At 40.4% G+C, this 21,048-nt stretch overlaps 1 protein-coding gene across 1 annotated transcript in view; it reads right to left on the bottom strand.

Annotated features, from left to right (window-relative positions):
- Window positions 1–21,048, bottom strand: part of lrpprc (leucine-rich pentatricopeptide repeat containing) — a 49,489-nt gene that overhangs the window by 3,857 nt on the left and 24,584 nt on the right. Inside the window, exons 24-34 of the mRNA XM_077614090.1 lie at window positions 15,444–15,568; window positions 14,200–14,306; window positions 9,798–9,866; window positions 9,622–9,712; window positions 9,249–9,391; window positions 7,324–7,447; window positions 6,505–6,631; window positions 4,544–4,632; window positions 4,259–4,463; window positions 2,771–2,898; window positions 2,576–2,691 (exon numbers count right to left, since the gene is read on the bottom strand). Coding sequence (XP_077470216.1) covers window positions 2,576–2,691; window positions 2,771–2,898; window positions 4,259–4,463; window positions 4,544–4,632; window positions 6,505–6,631; window positions 7,324–7,447; window positions 9,249–9,391; window positions 9,622–9,712; window positions 9,798–9,866; window positions 14,200–14,306; window positions 15,444–15,568 — 1,324 coding nt within the window. The remainder of the gene's footprint in view (window positions 1–2,575; window positions 2,692–2,770; window positions 2,899–4,258; window positions 4,464–4,543; window positions 4,633–6,504; window positions 6,632–7,323; window positions 7,448–9,248; window positions 9,392–9,621; window positions 9,713–9,797; window positions 9,867–14,199; window positions 14,307–15,443; window positions 15,569–21,048) is intronic.

Here is a 21,048-nt window from a genome sequence, read left to right as displayed (position 1 = left end):
GGCATTGGCTCCATCCCTGTTTATTTATTTATTTCATTCCCAGCCTTCCCCCAAGTGACGCCAGAACTGACCCGGCGGCTCCTAAAAGCTCCGGATGCTCCCAGGGAACGTCTCATCTTTTCTCTCTACTTACATGTGTTCCTAGTTGTACTTCCTAATGACTTCACGCTCACCTCCCATTTGCCCACCCGCCGCCTCTCTTGATAGGCTCGTCACGGTTATTGTGCGCGTGTCTACTTAAAAGCTTTTCGGAGTTTTGTCGCTTCACTTTTTAAAGGGATGGCCCTGGTTGCTTTACTTTGCTGCGCAGCCCTCCACTGAGGCCTAGAAGGGTCTACATATGAGGGATGTTAGATGTAAAACCTAAGCATTGGTAATGTTGAAAATTAGCTGAGTGCATTGCATGACTTTTTCAAGGCCTCATATTTGCTCACAATCTACATGTATTTACAGCAACTAACAATTTTAACAGTCCATTAATGATGATTTCATTGTTGAATATCCTCACTATCATAAAAAAGTGAATAAAAATATACACTTGGCAAACCAGAAAAACAACACTAACAAATTGTGGTTCTGTAGTACAAAATAATCAGGAATGCATTATAGATTATGCACAAAGACAATGTCTGCTGTCATAGAGACCTAAAGTTATCCATGACTATTTACTGCTGAGAGCGTGGAATTTGGAGATTTCAAACAATTTTAAGCTAATTAAACAATTTATCTAAATGTAAGGTAGATGATCTAAAAATGTTGTTTAAACAAATTGATTCATGGCGAATGATTCATTCATTTTTTAACCTTTTGAACAGACTTTCTAAACTGAAATGTAGAGAAAGGTATTTTTAGATGAAACAATTAACTTATATTTGTAATTGCCATGTACACACTTTAAAACTGTCATTATTGTGAGCATTCACAAAACCTACGCAAATTCACAAACCTTAGAAAAGCTTGTAGAGACCCCTATTTTAACCTTGATCAACCACTCTAGTTCCGAATAACATCCATCAAGCTGGATGCACTGGTTTTAGTATTACAAGAAGAGACTTGAAATTTTAGCGTGTTGCATGCTGCAATATATCTGAAAATGGGAATGCAAATCAAGGATGTATGTAATGTAATCCACTGTTTGTTTAAATAGGGATGAAGGCTGAAAGCTGTGAGTAATAATGTATGTATTCATTAAAGTCCATCATTTCAGACATGCTTTTTAAAGATTGAAAAGGAATATCACCCCAGATGTCAGGAAGAACAGACATGGTTGGATTTAACTGATTGTTGACGTTTTTATCTGTTTTCGTTTGTTCCTTAAAAGAAGAAAATACATTTAATGTCTTGTTAAGTGCTTGTTTTAGTTGTGGTGGAATTGTGTTTCACGAATTATCTTAATTATGTTATTTCTCTAATGCGGAGTTACATTCTACTATAACAATGAGAAGCTTTCATGTACTGTATGTTAATTTGTCTACTTGGCCCCACCTTCCTCTACCATCTGTCTATCAATTCCTGGTCTCTTAATAAATAAATAAAAGGTAGCCATAACCAACGGCTTTTTTAATTTACCTGCCTGTAAATCCAATGTGTCTCGTCAACCCAGCTAGTTTCTCTACATACTTGTGTTCATTTCCCAAAGCTCAAAGCAAAGCCAGCGAGCTGTAACGCATGAATTGCGCGTAAATAAGTTAAGTTGAAGTCAGAGGCGAGCAACCACAGACCATCAGACTCGAAGGGATGTGGGTTCTGGGACCCAAATGCAAGAAGACAGATAAATTAATCAAAAACTGTGGCGGGTGAATGCATCCAGCTGTCACAAGGTTTTGATTAGAGGGCATGAGGGACTTGTGATGGACTTTAAAAAAAACTCAACGCTTGCTATTTTGTTTTTGCTGTGCATGTTTTTAATTGCCATTGCACAAAGAGCAGCAAGGCAAAGTGGTGTGTTTAATAAGGGAGGTAAAGGAGTCCGAAACACAAGTCAAGGGGAAGGCCATGAGATGAAATAAGTTATAGTGATCTTTCATCCAAAAAAATAACATGATCCCCAAAACAAGGCCATGAGGAACACCAGTTTAAACGACTCAAAGATATGCAGAATAATGAGAACCACCGGCAGAAGACCAGGGGTAGAAAACCTTTTTGACAGAGAAACCCCCCCAAAAATAAATGAAAGGTCATTGAACGAAAGCTATATTGCTTGTTTGTCTCGCTCTTTTGTGAAGAATATTTCTATTATTGTTTTAGAATGCATCATCCGGCCCACCGTTAGGATAGTTCATGGTATCCGTGTTCTGTGATACAAAAGTGGCACTTGTTTCATCAGGGGGCTGAGAATGTATGCATTCCCTGGACCTCTCCACTTACCAACCAGGAGGTGAAGATTGAATTGGATGTTTAGATGGACACGGTCTGAAGCAAAAGCGCAAAGTGGCATTTTGTTTTTACTTTTGGTGTGTTGAAAACTGCATGCACATGGAGACGCAAAAGTGCAAGAAACTTGTAGTATGCATTTTCCTTCATGGCACATGGTAATTAAAATTTAGACAGACTTTTGTGTCACCAAAACACTTACAGCCAGCATGAACTTGGCATCTTCTACTTTGCCCAAGTCCAGAAGATTCAGGAAGAGATCTGAAGCTGGTCTGTAACATGCAAAGTGGTTGGCCAGCCGCTCGGCCATAGCGCTCACTGAAAAATACATTGCACCTTCCGTCATTGAGTTTTCTGGTGATATTTGTGATTGTATATTGCGTGTTATCTGTCATACATTTGTCGATGGCTTTTTCATTGTCTTCCTCCAATATCTTCCGGAACACAAATGACATACTGGGGCTTTTGCTGTCTTGATTGGTGTAAACTTCCTCAAACATCTCGACTGCTGACTCCAAATTCCCTCTAGGGATGAAAACAAGCGTTAACGTCAGAAAAATGTCTGTTTTTAACTGTGCAAACTTCTGCGGCTTTGTTCGCGTGGTGAAATGTTGGTGCAAAATAGCATGAAAATCGAAAGCTCTACAGATATCTGCCAACTTAATCTGGCAACCTCGCCTGGCCACTACACTTAACTGTGCCTGCCTCCTTCACCGTCGCTATTGTGATGAATATTTAACTGCGGCGGCGTGCGCGCAAGTATATGTGCGAGTGTCCAGAGGTGGGTGAACATATCCACCCTGATTGTTGCGACTGGGACCGTGTGAATAATTCAGCGAGAGCCCCCGCAAAATGCGTCTCTCTTTGCTTTCCTGCCCCACTCGCTTCCCCACCCGGGCTCTTAAACAGTCAGGTTGACTCAAGCACGGCGGGGACACATGCGTCAGAGAAGCTCAGGGCACCGCTTCCTGAGGTCAAGGTTCAAGCTGACAGGGCCAAGCAACAATGGCTAACCGGGCGTGAGGCCGTCTTGCGATTTCTTCCACTTTTTGCTGCGCTGCCGAGTTGGCACGGGGACGCCTGTCGCGCTAATGTGGCAAATGGTGTGATGAAAGTTTGATGCACAATGTGTTTTATATTTTGTTCGCTGTTGTTTGAGAAGCTATGCAACAGCAGTGGAGGATGGGTGTTTTCATGACATTAAAAGGAACCCATGAATAATCCTTTTATGCCCGTGTCTCCTATTTGTTCTTGATGTCCTGTTTTCTCGCTAAGCTTTTATGCTAAGAGTGTGTCATAGTATGTCTTGTCACGCACTTGCCTGGCGGTAATGTGGTAAAAGTAGTTCATTGTGATTTTGCCACAAGGTTGATTCTTAGTTTGTTCTACATTTAGACAAGTTGGGATATATGCAGAAGCACTGGTATACAGAATAGATTAATATTTGCTTATTTATTTAGTAAATGTAAAGATAAAAAAATGCTACTACTGTGAGGGGTTTCTTCTTTTTCCGAACACCTGAACTTGAAGATGAAGTAGGATTTACATGAAGTTTAAACATGCATGGTAAATCAATTGAACACTCAAAATCTCTGTCCTGCAATTAGCTGGCAACCAGTTCAGCGTGTAACCCCGCCTCCTTCCAATATTCAGATGTGATACGCTTGAGAATAGGCAACATTGATAATGAATGATTTACAGAAAACTAAATGTTGTGAATTAGTCACTTTTAACCATTACATTAACATTCTGTATGTTTACTTGCATCATGGTTGGAAAACATCGACAAAACTTTTGAAAATAAAAAAATACTTTTTCACGGCAGTCAAGAAATAAAATGTGCCAGTAGTAGGATTTCCATGACGGAATGGACGCAGTAACTTACTGCTTGATGTGAGCCAGGGCTTTGTTGTTGGTGAACAGCATGGTGGACAGGTTGAGATCCGTGCCGAGACTTTCCATGAGAGTCTGCATCTCCATAATTCCTGTAATGTCACCTTGGCTGCCAAGGGCCTGCACCAGTCTGGTAATAGCGATTTTTGAGGGTATCTGGTCCTGCTGCAGCATTGACTTCAGGATGGCAAAGGCCTCTGTAGGTGAGCATTGTGCAATCTGATATTCTATTTGGCTAAATCTTGTAGTATATGTAGAGTGTATAGAGAATTCTTACCTTCAGTCTGTCCTCGCTTGCTCTGTGTAATTATAAGCAAACTGGTTGCGATTCCACTAAGATGAAACCCAGGGATTTGAGACTGGGAACTGAAAGAGTTGATAGATTTTTAAATTTATCAATTTTCAAACAAAGAAGATCACATGCAATCCCTCCGGGCGGTGTTCCTAATTGTTTACGATCTTGCATGTACCCTACAGAAGTTCAACCGAACCGATGTCCTATTTATGTACACGTAGAGCAGCCAAAACCTTATGGCTATCTGCACAACCTCATCCGTTTTGACTGTAATTGTCAGAAAAGTAAAAGTATTTTGTTTTATGGAAGGTAAAATCTCATTAGGATTCTCAAATTAACCTTTGTTGGAATACAAATAATAATTCTGAGTTTTTATTGCAACCTACCATACTGGTAGTTACTTGTATGGACACAGCTTTGGTACATAATGGGTGGTGATAGACATGGCACAGTCCACTGACAGCATTTTGATAAATATGGAAAACTGCACTACAACTGGAGGTTTACCGGTCTAATGTGTATCGTGGGAGCTCAACTGGACAGGCTGCTGACTTTCAACAAGATAGGGATTTATCGACATTGAAAGCAAATCTTTTTATAAAAACTGGAACGAGACTAATATACGTCTGTGGTGTCTTGGAACTTTGCAATATTAGAAGGCATCGCATTTGGGAAAACTAATCTTGTACACAGAGTACAGACAATGCAAACTCCATGATGGATGGCATGTCTGAGCCTCTTATGTGACCCTGACACTAATACAAACATGAATGGCATGATTGATGCCTCTGTGCATTAAATGTTTTGTTCTTCTTGAGCCACAGTGCACGTGACTGGGGTGTCATTTATGAGATAAATGTTCTCCAAATCTGCTCCACATCCTCACTCATTTCTCCTCCCCATTTCTTTTCCATGAAAACCTCAATCAGACTAACCTCTCTCTCTTCTTTTTTTATACTTATTATGAAAGCCCTGCAAGCAGATTAATCTCTGTGCTCGATTAAGCATCAGGCAAGGCAGTCCTTATCATCACGACGACACCGGGGGCCAAGCGGCATCCGGGAGCCACATGCGACAGGGTCACAGCAGGAACAAGGTCAGTTGGTAGGATCTGAATTACTCTTATCAGGTTAGAAAAAACCTCAAGAGGCTCTCTCCCGCACATACACACTTTCACTGTGCCTGGCCCTTCCATGCATAGTATATTTGCACTTCAGCCAACATCTTTCTTATCATCACACCCTCAAACCCTTAATCTGGCCATAAATGCTCCCCTTCCGCTACCAGATTACCCCAAAACAAATGCTCAAAGAATTAATGCCTATAGCGTCTTCATTAAACTCCTTCCTGATTAAATCTAGATGTCCTCCCCATTTCTTTTCCCCCGCACTTAGCTCCTTTTATCTCCTTATTCCGTGCCATTATCACCTTGCCCAGTCCATCTCTACTCTCAGCTCATTCACCTTCTCAGCACGAGCACAGATTAAAAAACACATAAAAAGAAGCCTTCACGCAGTGCAGTGGAGCCTGTAAACTAAGTTTAAATGAGCAGATATTGTATTCCGTATTGTGCATGTTTTTCTAAGCACTGTAGTGAAGAAACATGTAAGCCAATAAAAACACAGGAGATGGGTTTTTTTCCCAATCCTGTGCAGATGTGGAATAGCCTTACACATTAAGTGGTTCCTTGTTTTCATAAGTAGTAGCTTGTTTTCCTCTGCAGTACAAATAGCAAAATAAGAGACTTAAAAAAAATGGTAGCACTAAGCTAAATCTCTAATAACGCTCTACATGCTCCTCGTTCAGGCAACACGGCCACAAAATACATTAGTATTACTCTACTGGACTATTTTACTTAACGAGTAGACAATGTTACATATCCACCCATGAAAAAAACAATCCAGAATGCGGACATTTTTGACAGTGTCACTGAGGCTACTTACATGTCTTTGACTGCCATGGCATCCTCAAGAGCTCCTGCAGCCAACAGGGAGCGGATCACATGATCGTATGAGGCAGGGCCCAAAGCCACACCTTGTTTGTTTGCTTCTTTTATCAGCCTGTGGGCCTCTGACAGCGAGAACAAAAGTAGTTATATTGGGCTCAATATGACCAAATGAGGATAAGGTACTTTCCTTTTAGTTTTAAACCAAGTTGAAATCCCACGAGGCATTATTTCTAATTGTTTAGGATCCTGTATGAACAATCCTTGATCTTATTTTTTTCTCTTAGGGTTGGTTAATTTGGTTAGAAACGTTTTTTTTTCATGAATTTCATTCATACACGTCAAAATAATTTTTTATCCGTTTATATTTTCTCTATTTTGAAATATATAACGGTATCGGCATTCGCCATGACGTCACGGCGCACGCATGGGCGCCATTTTGAAGTGACGTCATCGTGTCGCGTTATCGTGTCATAGCGCCGTCAAATAGCAGTTTTTTTTGCCAATCATTTTTCTATTGACAACCAGGCTTGCATGTGGTCATTAAAATGAACTAAGCTGCTCACAAAAATAGCAAACACATTTTCACAAAGGTGGTTCCCGCCCTTTGTATTGCCCTGGGTCAACTAGCTAAAAAAACTGATTTTTGCACCATATAGTTTTTCCCCCCCCCATCTTTATCAGAGGCACAAATTCTATTAATTGCATTTATACAACCTTAAATTGGAAGGGAAAAGAGTCCCTCTTTCAATCAGATTGAAAAAGGAGTTAAATGTAAGTTCTGGGCTTAATTAATAATTGACTTTCTGCATCTTACCGTTCGCTTGTCCTTTCTTGCAAAGGGCTAGAAGTCGAACATCATACTGTGAGTTCCTTTCCACAGGTCGATATGGTTTTTCTGGTTTGACATGCTCTGTGTTAGTAGCTTGTTGACACCACGTCTGTAAAAGACATACACAAACACACAAGATCAAACGCAGGTTGATGTTTCCATCAAAACACTGCAACGCTCTTCGGGCTCTAACAAGTTGCTACACATATGCAGTTTGTGTATGTGATGTGGGGCAGCCAGGCCAGGGTCCGCTGATGCTCATTCACCCATGTAGCAGCAAGGGGAGGGGGTTAAGCTGTATTGGCTGGGGGCAAATTAGGGCTAGTACCCAGGGGGGGGAAGTGTGTGTTAAGAGTGCAGGGACCGAGGACATCAACTGGAGTGCCCCTGGGGTCATCTAGTTCAACGCTCGGGGCAACAGTGATCACTTCCTTTCTCGTCAAGGCTTGGGGCGTTGGGGAGGAATGAAAAAAAATATTTCATACTAATTGTTAACCCTTTTTTCACTGGTTTTATTGTCCAATTCCATCCCCTCATAATTTTGTCTTTTCAGTCAGCACGTACATCCGAGAAAGAAAGAGAAAGAGAGACATATGGTGGCATTTAGCTGCTGGCTTAATTAGTTAGGCATTAGAGATTTGAACACACATCCAGCTGTAACTCATTTCACCAGTCACCCGTTCTGATTGACCACACTACAATCCTGTTTGCCCTGCTTCATGTAATGAACAGAGGCTTACAAAAGTGGAGCATGGCAGGCACCCACAGCATTTGATAAGAGTGTTTCTTAGCCCTCGACCTCCATTTAAAAGAGGTCGCTTGATATACAAGAGGGGGGGAGGTCAACATGCTCTTAAAGTGATCCGGTTAGCTGAACGCTAATTATGCATCTTTATAGTTGGATATTTAAAATGGATAATTATGACACATCGATATGACCACTGTGCTGAGAATAAAAGGTCTTCATTCAATCATCTGGTACTTTTCTAAGTGACTGTCTACTTGCATCGGGCCAACTGAAGGCAATGACTGGCCTTACTTTCTTAATACAGCTAAATCCTGCATATTTAGTTCAGCATTTGTGACTGCTGACTTCAGGGTCAACCTATCATCAGTTAACACCCATTTCCAATATTGGTATTCAGGCCGGACTTCCATATTTTTAGCAAGCCAACTATGTACCGACGTGAGTCATTTAGACAAAAGTTTTGATTTGTGGCCATTTTCTTGATAGGAATGTTAAAACTTTTTTAAAGTCAATTATATGCTGATGTTCACTATATAAGGTAGTGCCTTAAGTCCTTAACCCGGGCGGAAAAGGGGTTTCTCTATATGTATGTTATTTTCTATTCATAAACTATGGATTTTATGATTACTTTGGCCTTAGTGGAGGTTGGTGTTCCTCTGTGCTGTACTGCTGTTTTCACCAACCTGTTTATTTTGTTCCATTTTAATATTAAACAACTAGTCAAGCCTCGTTCTGTCTTGAAAGATATCTGTGACAAACTGCCTCAATTTCAGCAGTCATGATAAATGCCCATTGAATTGGCAATGGAAAAAAGTGAAGTTACATAATTTTAAGGGCAACAACTGGTTACATATTTTTTGTGATGGAAGTCTCTAAGGCACCTCAAGTCTTAAAGGGAAAAACAGCTCTAACCAACCAAAACAGAGGAGATTGCATTATATTATTTATTTGTCATTTTCCCTTTGGAATGAATGTTTACCGTGCTGGTTACGTGTCACATTAGGCCTAAGGCATCTTTAAACTCCTCCTGGGAATCTCAAGATTTCTCTGCTCCATCGCCTCCCTTCCCCACCAGGAGCCTTCTGGCTATTTTTCTTCTGAATAATCTCGTTATTACAGCTAGCACGATGTGTAGGCTCTATCACACAGCAGGGGATTTTACCTCAGGCACCTCAAATGGTACCTCCTGGCCGTTACTCTTCAGGACTTCAGCCAGCATTCGCAGTGTCCTTTCCCGGGGAATGATGTTTTCTTCCTGGATCTTGGTCCACACAGCTTCAGCCTTTTTCCAGTCATTTGTTTCCTCTAGAGGAGGGATAGAATCAGATTTATTTTGTGATGAGGAGTACCTTACTTTTACTTGACAGGAGAAGGTCAATCTGATCAATTGACTCGATTGTGCCAATCCCATCATTTGGAAAACACTGGTAATATTGTAGTTTGACAATCAGGTTTAATTGGTCCAATAAACATTGATGCGATCACATGATGGTACTCTGTGCAGGTCCCAAACCCAATAAAACCAAAGTACTTACTGCAGAGAGTAAGGAGGTAACAGTACATCTCATCACGGTCACACTCAAATAGCTTGGATGTCATGTCCACCATTTGTTCCAGTGCCTCTATCTATGAGCACAAGTATTTTTAGGGGGGGAACTTTCATTGACTTTTTTTCTCTTTTGTACATTGTTCAGTGCAATGCTATTAGTACCTGATGGTTAGAAATGCATTTCTCAGCATACCACTGCAGTCGCCCAGGCCTTGCCCTAAGTCCAGGGGTCTTTGAAGGAAAAAAAAAAGTAAATAAAATGTGATCGTGAACATTTTCCTGGAATCTGTAAAGCACTATTTAATTTGGACTTTAAATGCCAGGCTTAAATTCCAGCTTTACATGATAACAATATTTATATTTCACATTTTAATGACATATTGATTGAACAAACAAAAACATTTTAAATGATCACAATAGCTATACCGTTATTATGACTTTATCCCATGGTATTAAAGTTAAACCTTATTGCTCAGATCTCGAGTCTCTGTTTGAAGCAGTTAAACAATGACCAAATATATTTACATATTTGATTTATCTACAATAAAAAGATCCATGAGGGCAAAAGTTTAAAAAAAGGTAAACTTACTCAACATATTCAAACATGGCGGAAAGCATCACTAGTTTCTGGAACCAATTTTTAAACACTTAAAGAACCTTCAATAATTCTATTCAAACGTATATAGATTTTGGAAATAATATAATTACGCAACTAAAAAGAACAAATTGACGAACATATTACATGTTTTTACACGCAAAACAAAAGTTTTTTCTTATTTCATTATTTTAATCAGGACTCCCAGACCGTTAGAAACAAAGTTAGGGGTATTTACCTTTTTTGTTTGTTATGGTCTATTTGTTTTAAATGATTAGCAAATGAAGATGTAAATAGGTCCAGTATTTTTTTTTTCCTTTCCCAAGGCAAGTAACAAGATCTTTGAAATATCAAATGCGAAATGCGCTTCACAGTATTCTGTATTTGGAAACTGTGTTGCGCATTCAGGCCAGGAAGATTTTGACAGAGGCCAACAAGCTGTCAAATACCAGCTGACATAGATTGATCTAGGGGCTCGTGTAGCACAGATTTAGTCTGATACGTGGAGTGACAAGGTGATTATTACGAAAGAACAGCGATCAGGATTTCATCTGTCTCATGGGACTTGGATACAATCTGAATAAGACTAGGATTGAGAGATCTCGCTCTCGCTATGTGGTAATCTGAGACGGGGGGGTAAAATAGAAGAGAAAAAGAACGAGCCAAAAAGTTAATCTGAAAGACGGAGGGGATCAACAGTGCTCAATCCCCGCTGGCCCTTTTTGATGGGAGCAGAGTCAAGAAAAGACTGGCTTCATCCCCCTCTGCTGTTTCCTTTTCCAATCTCTCTCAATCCTAGCCTCTTCCTGCAAATCTCCCCTGTTCCTTCTCCTCTTTTACCCCCAACTCAACCTCTCCATCCCTCCACCCATCCCAGGCGGAGGCATTATGCGCTTACCCGAGCAGCCAAAGGGACAAATTAAAATGTGTTGCACTCACTCTCTCCCGCAGTCTGTCTAATCTTCTTAGAGACCAAAGCCTAGTGCAAATTCTCCCATCTTTTCCTCCCATTCAATTCCTTTTTATTTTGTTTGTAAGTCTCCCCGTGCAAATACACCATCCCTGCACATCCCCACGCATACCTCTATTAGAATCCCTGAAGGCCCACAGCCCTAAGCTTAGTGTTTGAAAAATGTTGTTTTTAATTGTACATATCACAAAATGTGCACGGAGATGTAGCTAAATCTAATTTTCTGAACCGCTTTATCCTCACTAGGGATGGGGGTGCTGTAGCCTATCCCAGCTGACTCCCGGCCAGAGGCGGGGGACACCCTGAATTGGTGGCCAGCCGATCGCAGGGTACAAGCAGAGGGACAACCATTCACGTTCGCACTCACACTCGGAGGCAATTTAGAGTGTCCAATCAGCCTACCATGCATGTTTTTGTCATGTGTGAGGAAACCGGAGTACCCGAGGAAACCCACGCAGGCCCGGTGAGAACATGCAAACTCCACAAAGTTGGATCGACCTGGATTTGAACCCAGCACCCCAGCGCTGTGAGGCTGACGGGCTAACCACTGACTCCATCATGTAGCTAAATAGTGGAGAAAAAAATGCATGCTGACAGATCCATGAAAAACATTTAGAATTTCAAAATATTACAACACACATTAGTACATAGAAACAAATGATAATCAAGTTTTCTGAAATGTTGTTTTTGAAAGGGTGTGTAAACAGAGTTAAAATTGTGAAATATATTTCTTGCTTACATTTTTAAAAAGTATACTTAACTCAACTCCACTCAACAATCAATCTCCATCTCACTTCCTGCTTTAATACCCTTAATCACCCTGACCACTTAAATCTAATCACACGCACAGATATACACCCATAAACACAGCAACACACAAGCATGGCTGACCCCTCTCCCTAACATAAAAACAGAATGATTCACTACTCTTTAGCAATGCTACCTAACCTGGACCACATACACAGACACCAAATCGTCAGCCGTTATAATGGCCCCCACAATAATCTCCTACCTAACCATGACCATTTAGCACCAAATTGGCCACCTTTTTCTATCATTACATTTAATTAGCTGTGATTAATCAGCTGCCAATTATACCAAACACAGCCTAAAGAGTCATCACTCACTGGGAATACCACTTGAAACCCTTGACGCCTGTGTCTTTCTGCACGATTATTACTTTTTATGCTTTAGTGACTGTACCACAAATGTCCATTATGGTCTCAAGTATTAAAGATATTACAGATGACAGCAGTGAGGTCAGCTTACTTGACTGGAAATTTTAAAAACTTATTGCAAATGGGTGACAGAGTTATTAATTGAAAGGTGTTAGCTGACTCATTTGTGAGCGATTTAACCAGAGTGTGAATGGCTTTTAAGGAGATATTTTTAGAGCCAGTGGCCTCAACATCACTCACTTACTTTGTTCATGTTTTGTCAGGAGAATAAAGGCAGGGATCAACGAAGCTTTTCAGTAAATATTAACCTCCCGGACAAAGTAAGATGAAATAGTTATTTAGGTTGAGTATGTCATTTCTAGGTGGCCCGGTGGGCGAATGGTTAGCGCATTCTTAGCGTGTCGGCTTCAGTTCTGGGGTTGAGGGTTCGATCCCAGTTTGGTTCGTGGAGTTTGTTCTCCCTGGGTTTGCGTGGGTTTTCTCCGGGTACTCCGGTTTCCTCCCACGTTCCAAAAACATGCATGCTAGGATGGTTGAACACTCAAAATTGCCTCTGTGTGTGAGTGCGAACGTGAATGGTTGGCCGTCTCCTTGTGCCCTGCCTTAACATGATTTTGGAAGGGTTAGACTATTTAACTCATACTCAGACAAGTACGAGGTAAACATGCAAACTTGAAAGAAGAAAAAAAAGATTACAGAGAAACAGAATGATTCCATCTCATTCACAATGGTCCCAAACGACGGCTCACACATTAAGAAATGACCTTCATTCTGTGTGTAATGCATTAATAGACGCTGTTACTTGGCAAATAAATTATTTAACAAAAAGGAGGACATACAGCACATCTCAAACAATTAATGTTTTAATGTATGTTTCTAGGCTGCCTTTCCTGATTGTTGAAGTGAGCGTCACTAAGTCACTGTATAATTTACGGTGCTTCATGTTTCAATACCCTCTGAGGGACAACTTTAGCCCAACATATGGAAAATGTCTGTCTTTATGTGTGCTAGGGGCGTTTTTGACAGCTCAAACCACACATCCTTGACTGTAATCTGTAATAGGGCTCTGCCCCTAGCACAAACTGCTGGCATTTACAGTAGCTGACACTGGTGTAAGAAGGATGAGGGATGTACAGACACAATAACATGTCGATAGGACTTCAGAGAGTTGGAAAATCCTCAAGAGGCCCAAATCCCTTTTTTAGTACACACGAGACGGATGAACAGGGGCATCCTTCGGTTGAAACCACATAATGGCCTTGTTATCTCTGATGTCTCATATTCTGATCTCTTTATTCATCAATCTCCCTGTGCTGATATGCATGTCGTTGCCTCTCTCTTTTACACTAATCTACGAGCCCTTTAACAGGCAATGTTTTACTACATATTTCTGTGTGTAACATGTATGCTTGATTGTGAATTGATATTAAAAGTAGTAGCAATATGAAAGTCGAAGGAGGACACAGAATGACCTACAATAAACAAAAACCCCTAAAAATGAAAAGAAACAAAGCGTACTATACCTAGCCTTAAAAGCCAAAATACCTCCAAAGTAGAGCATTAATCCATAAGCATTTAACTTAGTGGATGGATAAATTACATTGGCTAGATTGCAATTGAAAAAGGAATAAATATTATAAAACTCTTTACACTCCTAATGTGACATGAATTGTATGAGAAAATAAAAATGCAATAGTAAGCATAAACGGGCATGTTTGGTGCTAAAACTGATTGCTTATTTATTCCCTACTTATTTTTGTCCAGTCAGTGGTATCATCTGGTGTCCCCACATTTAAGATGTTGTATTTTTAACTTTATTACCTCAATGATCTTGCGAGCCTCACGGTAGCGGCCTGTCTGCAAGAAGGCGAAGAACAGGTCGTACAACATCGTCATCTCCCCGCGCTCTTGGCTCACTATGTCCATGGCTGAGGGTGATTACAACAGAGATGAAGGTTTAAAAAAAATCCAGAGTTCCCCCCACACACACTGCTTAGCATTTGGCAGAAGCTGCCATGATCAAGTGCAACCTCTAACATTCAGCAAAAGATCTAAATAAATTTAAGCCCAACTAATGCCCTCCTGGAAAATCAGCTATGGCTTGACTTTTTTACAAGCTATCTCTATCCTGCAGCTCACTATGTATTTGGCATTGATGGGGGCTGGGGGTGGACTCTGGAGTGAAATTTGGTACATTTGGTCTGTTCCCGACAAAAATTATATGGAAATAACTTGGGAATGTCAGACAAAAATTGGAAACAGTTCAGGGGTTGCAGGGCTTGGCTGGACCTCTACCACATTAGCAGCCGAACGTCTAACTCCAAAAAAGGACCATGTGAGTCAAGAACCTTTTGAAAGGGACATTATGCTTTTTAGAGTCAACATTTCTGCTTTTTTCCACAGTATTTAGGTTTTTACTACAGGACGCTACTGTCTCCCTCTCAGTGAGGTCACGAGGGTAGAGGCAGGTAGGATGGGCACAAGAGCGAGTAAGAGGGCTTTTGGGTGAGGACGGTAGAGTTTGACTGAAAAGATGCACTTCAGAACGACTTTCCCTTTCGCCACATTGGAGGTCACCTTTTCATTCAAACAACCAAACAGAATGAGAATTGCTTGGCCATTCACCTAGGGTGATGTCACATTTCCAAGATGCCCTATTTGTTTTGCCTGTACATTTACAATAATTGCCTTTTAACAAAAAACTCTAAAATCATCTTGATATGTCTTGTTATTCCGATAAAAATATATAGCAATTTTTTAGGGTTAAAAAAAATAAGGGTCTGAAGGAACACTTTAAGGTTACAATTTCTTTGGGAAAACAATTGCTTTATGAACTATAAATGGGCAAGACTGAGACAAAGATGTGGCAAGGACGTCAAGGCATGGCAGAAAACCAAAACACAAAGAACACCACATGCTTTATATGGTGTGACGTATAGTTATCAAGTTCGGTTTTTCTTTGGACTTTCCACATTTCTCATCATTAAAGAGAGTAGAGGATGAATTAATTTGTTCATCACTTCAATTCCCACAGTAAAAAGGTAACTAAAATGGTACATTGAGACCTTTCTGCAAGAGCTCCGTGTCTCCCTTCTCCACCAGGCTGACAATGATGTCATGGATGCGTGGCAGGTGGTTGTAGCGCTTCTGACACTCGAGCGCTGCGTCGAGAGCTCCGGGGAGGTCATTACTGTCAGCACGCCATCCAAATCACACATGCAAACACAAAGGGAAAAGAGAGAGAGTGAGCGAGTTAGATGTGCAATCAGTTAGCGTTGTATGGGGAGAAAATACAGAGTGTTAACCTCCTGCCCTCGCATTCATGTACAATGACCCGCCGCAACAATACATGCCGTTTAATGTGTGACAGCACAACTACAGGTGATGAGGCCTTTTGACCCCAATACATCATTGTCACACAATCGAGCACTCTTTCTCCCCATGTTGGCGTGCAGGGGGCTAATGTGTCTCTGGACAGGCTTTTATGGGTGCTTGATGCAACCCAGTAGAGAAAAGAGTCGATCTTTAGCCTCCATGCTCATCTCCAACTTCCCCCAACGCATCTTTTACTTCTATTGTCCTGTTTGGAAACTTTTCCTCACCTCAACCTTCCATCCCAATTGCCTCTGACCCTCCACCTTCTATTTGCTTGGACACAAAAAAAGAAATCATCATAGGAAAGAATTTGTTCCAGTGACAAACTGACCTCTTCAAACCAGAACTTGATATTGTCAACTACTATACAAGTGTTCATAAAAAATGTTGAATCCTATGAATGCGAGAACATTACTTTTTCACAAAATGTTCGTATGCTGCCTACATTTTGCCTTAAGTAGAGATATTCATTCTAACGGGCTACGTCATGCTCTGATATTCAAATGTGCATTTGTCTGGATGAATTAATGATAGTAGTGAGGAGAGCAAAAAGCACATGGAGGAAAGAGATGTAAAGACCAGTGCTAAATCAATAGTGTGGACTTATGTGTTGCAAATTTAACATCAATTTGAAGATAAATGTGTGACACTACTAACCTGTGCTCCTCAAACTCTTGCATGTTTTTGCCTAATTTTCCTGCCTGTTTTTTGTGTATTTTTGCAGACATGCAAGTTGTATGTACTTAGAACAGTATGCTTGTAATAAAATATTATTTTTGAAGTCCTTCATTTTGGCATATTTTTTACATTTGTGACCTACATTTTTAAAACAGGTCTAAAACAACTTATTATTTATTAGTTTATTCCTATTATTATCGATATACGATTTTACTATATTCTAAGCTATAGTATTCACCATATCATTATAATTAGTCAGTTGCAGCTGTATCTCATATATGAACAGTTTTTCAGGGCATGCCTATAAGTAAATAAACTAAAAGGCTCTGTGCTTATCAATTCATCAGTGTTTCATTTTAAATTTACTTTAATTTACTAATTTATTATTAAAACAACTTCCTGCTAAAAATACTTTGGGCAAGCACATAATAATACCCATTCAGAAACAGTTATACAGTCTTAAAATCTACACGCCAATAAACAAAATACCGCAATATCCCACTGTACATTTATTTACAAAACTCATGGCCTGGCAAAAGAACCCAGAGCCATGAGCCAAGAGATGCCTTGGTGGGAGGAAACGCGTGTCTGACGGATTGATAAAGAAACTGTAAAGCTGAAGACTAGTTGAGGGAAAGAAAGAGGAGTATGAGGGACTATTTCACTTCAATCCAGAGTGTTGTGACAGCGCCGCTGTGATTGGGTAATTACCATGTCAATCACACAGAGGGCAAAGCACAGAGGTCTTGGACAGTGAGTGAAGAGAAAAGTTAAATGTTACGGCAATCATGGTTGACTTTTTTTTTTTAAATACGATTTTTTTCCAGAGACAGTCAATAAACATCCACTTTCTTAATACAAGAAGCCTAAAGATGAATGTTTCCCTGTAAATTTCTGAAGGGTGAGCTAAAAAGGATACTTCTCTTCAATCCAAGACACTGGAAAAAAAGGGGACTGACAATAAAGTGTAGTATACATTTTTGGTATACTCTTCCTTACTTGGATACATTCTCTGCAAACCCAACCTACCATACTTGAATTCTATAAGAGAAAGCTAAAAAAGACCCATCACTTGGCCTGGCATTGCAATTACCGCTACACCCCCACAAAAAAAGAAGCCAAGGATGTCAAAAGATGGATAATTTCCCCTTGGTACAATTTAAATGTCACTTTGCATTGCCATTTACTACAGCACAGCCCTGTTAATGTCCCCAGCTTTGCATGTCAGCCACTTTCCAACCAATTAAGTCCTGAAAAAATATATAACCAGGGGCTTTGCTACAAGAAACCTGAAGGATTAGACAAGGAAGCTAATTGTGCCTCATCTTTTCACTGATGCCCTCTTTTGCGTGACGAAGACGGACAGGCCTGTTATCAAGCCACTGTCCCTGTACGAGGGAGGACGGGGAATGTCTGGAAAACACAAATGATACGCTGATCATGACACCAGTAGCCTGCTGTTATGTGTATGCAAGAACGGCATTTAGTTACACTTACACTCTAAATTATTCAACCCCATTGCTTTCAAATGTTTCAGCAAATTTGAAATCCATTTCTATTCCAATATATCATTAGATGTGGACTTTGTGATTTCCCAATTGGGAAATCAGAGAACAAGTTTCAATCAAGTGAAAGAAACTGTTGTTGACGTTAAAACAATCAACAGGCATCAAGTATGCGATTTTAAATGATGGCAATACTCTGGTCAGACAATTAAAGTAACATGTTAACAGCCATTTTCATCAATTATTTTATAAAGGAAAAGCAGATGTATGGAAATGGCTTATAATGATACGAAAAAAATGCCGTCATGTTAGGCTTGCCAACTATCTGAAAAAAAGATAGGGGACGTCTAATTGGTAGAGCCAGGCAGGCCGATAACTGTGACCCTTTGGTTCTTTTTTGTATGATAATTTTACAGTGGTACCTCGACATACAAGCACCCCGACATACGAGCATTTCGATACGAGTAAAATTTCGAGCAAATAATTATCTCTAGATACGAGAAAGCCAGGTGGCCAAGACATGAGAGGCTGTTTATGATTTTAGCGCACTGTCTTTTTTGCCGCATCTGTTTCGTGTATAACAGATATCTACGAGCACTGGGCGGAGCGTTGCATTTTTTTCATTGTTTTTTTTCCGTCACTCAGCGCGAGTGGCGTAGCGATTGCTAGTACGAGGAGTATATATTACTTCTCGTTGGCAAGTGGCCGTGCGTTATTCTATTGTGAGGACATTTGTGTGCGTTATTTTCGGAATATTTTTAAGGGAATACAAAAGCAAACAGCCCATCGATAGTGAAAGTCAGGGTGGAGGCGGGGCAAACAGCTAACTGGAGAAGAAAGGTATAAAAATGTAAAACAAAATTAGAATTAAGTTTAGTGTAAGGTTAGATTACATCTATTTTTGAGTATGTCTGCATCGTAATCAAAGTTCATTTAAATTTGTTTATGTTATATTACGATTCACCGGTGCAAAAAGTCGCCTAACCCCCCCACCCCCCTATGTCCCTCTCTCTACCCTCCGCGAAATCTGTCTAATTTTAGTTCTATTAAACACATTTTAGTCATATTAAACCACTAGTTATGTGTTACTTTGTTAATAGATGGCAAATTAGAAGAAATAATACATTTTTTTCCTAATCTAATATCCTGTTTTTGGTGTTTTTTCAGAGGGTTGGAACAAAAAAAAATGTTTTTTGTTCATTTCAATGGGAAACGTTCGTTCGAGTTACAAGAATATCGACATACGAGCTCAGTCGTATGTCTGTATTTTATTTTATTATTACTAAAACCTCATTTAAATATGCCTAGCTTTAGGTATAAACCAAATTTTGGAAAGATTCCCATCTGCTTCCTATAAAAGTATAACAAAATGTCCAAAGAATCTTCCAATAACTTGAATGAGTTATATTAAATTGCTCCCAATTGTCACAGAATGCCTTGCAATGGCAGCAGCACAACTGACCACAGATGAACCAAGTGTGTTTGAATGGGTGAAACAGAGTCAATCTAAAATGCTTTGGGCATCGTAAAAACATTTATACGAAATTGCTATACAACCATTTTCCATTTTTGTTTCTCTGAGTTTCTCTGCACTTCCCCTTTGGGTGCCATTTCAAACTCTTTTTTTTTTAAAATAATCATTCATGTGCTGCCATATTCCCACTCGTTTTCTGTTGCTAATCACTTTTAGAAACAAGTGGCAGCCGGCACTGGCTGCCAGGCAGAGTGGTAGCAGGTTACTTCAGACAATACGGAGCGGACGGGCGGGAATGTTAACGGGGCGGCGCATATGATGGGCTGTCAAGGGCTAATCTGCCGCAGAAGTGTTCATTAAGTCATTAAGCGGCAACGCAGCGGATGAGACTGGCGCGGGCGAGACTGATGCCTGCTTTGTCCTCATGTATCGGCGTGCTTCCTCCACCTCCTTTCAACAATCAGTTTGTCCCCTGAGTGACGGAATGAAAACAGATGAAGAGGGGAAGTAGACTCTCCTGTCAAGGAAGTTGGAAGCTGACGTCTGGCAATGAATCGGACAGGCTTGAAATCTTAAACATGTTTGCATTATCAAGAAATTTTGCAATTATTTCATCCAATTACATAGAGTGCCACTAACACTGTACACACTGGCAAAACGAAGTACAGATTGGTGTGGTTTGAAACATCTGTAAACCAAAATAATCTGTGAGGTGGGCCTTTTACTGCTGCCGCCGATGTTCATTACAAATATTTATGTGATTACCTTAACTTTGGGCCAGAGGCAGGGGACACGCTGAATTGGGTGCCAGCTAATCTCAGGGCACAAGGAGACAAAAACAACCCTTCACACTCATACCTAGGGGCAATTTAGAGTGTCCAATCAGCCTACCATGCATGTCTTTAGACTGTGAGAGGAAACTGGAGTACCTGGAGAAAACCCACACAGGCAAGAACAGGAGAACAGGCAAACTCAGACAGGTGGACCGACCTGGATTTGAACCCATGTCTCCCAATGTGAGGCTGACGCGCTAACCACTATGGTTGGATTGTTTGGGGGGAGAAGATTGTGTGTGCATGCACGCACAATAATGCAGCTTGACTTGAAGCAAAACAAAAAAGAAGGTACTAAAAAAGGTTTAAGCAAAATCGTCAACTCAAAGTTTAAACAAGATTTTTATAAACTAGAATTTTAGTGCCAAATTAAACCATGGTGAATTGAAAGACTTGGTTTAGTGTATACGGGAAGATTGGCTGGCTACCAATTGAGCCTTGTGCCAGTAGTTCGCTGGGATAGGCTTTTGCACCCCCCACGGCCCTTGTGAGGATAAGCAGTATGGATAATGAATGAATGAATGAACATGCTAAAAGCCGATCTACCCACAATAGGGTGCCGAAAGCCGTAGGAACAGAACTCTGTTGAATACCGGGTACCGCCTACTGTATAAAACACCAATAACTACTGTAGCATCATTTGATGAAACCCCAACTTGCATTTACTGGGTACAGACAGAGACATTTAGATGCAACGCGCTAATGTGTGTTTATGCATTGGTATACCAACGATGACCCAGGAGTAAATTAGTCGGCTAATCTCTCCAAGGCAGCAATTAACAGGTCAACTTGGCAACTGCTTGTG

This window comes from Stigmatopora argus, chromosome 11, assembly GCF_051989625.1.
Source record: "Stigmatopora argus isolate UIUO_Sarg chromosome 11, RoL_Sarg_1.0, whole genome shotgun sequence".
In the NCBI taxonomy this organism is placed as follows: domain Eukaryota; kingdom Metazoa; phylum Chordata; class Actinopteri; order Syngnathiformes; family Syngnathidae; genus Stigmatopora; species Stigmatopora argus.
The sequence above is the reverse complement of the archived record's forward strand: the minus strand, read 5'-3'. Positions and strand labels throughout refer to the sequence as shown.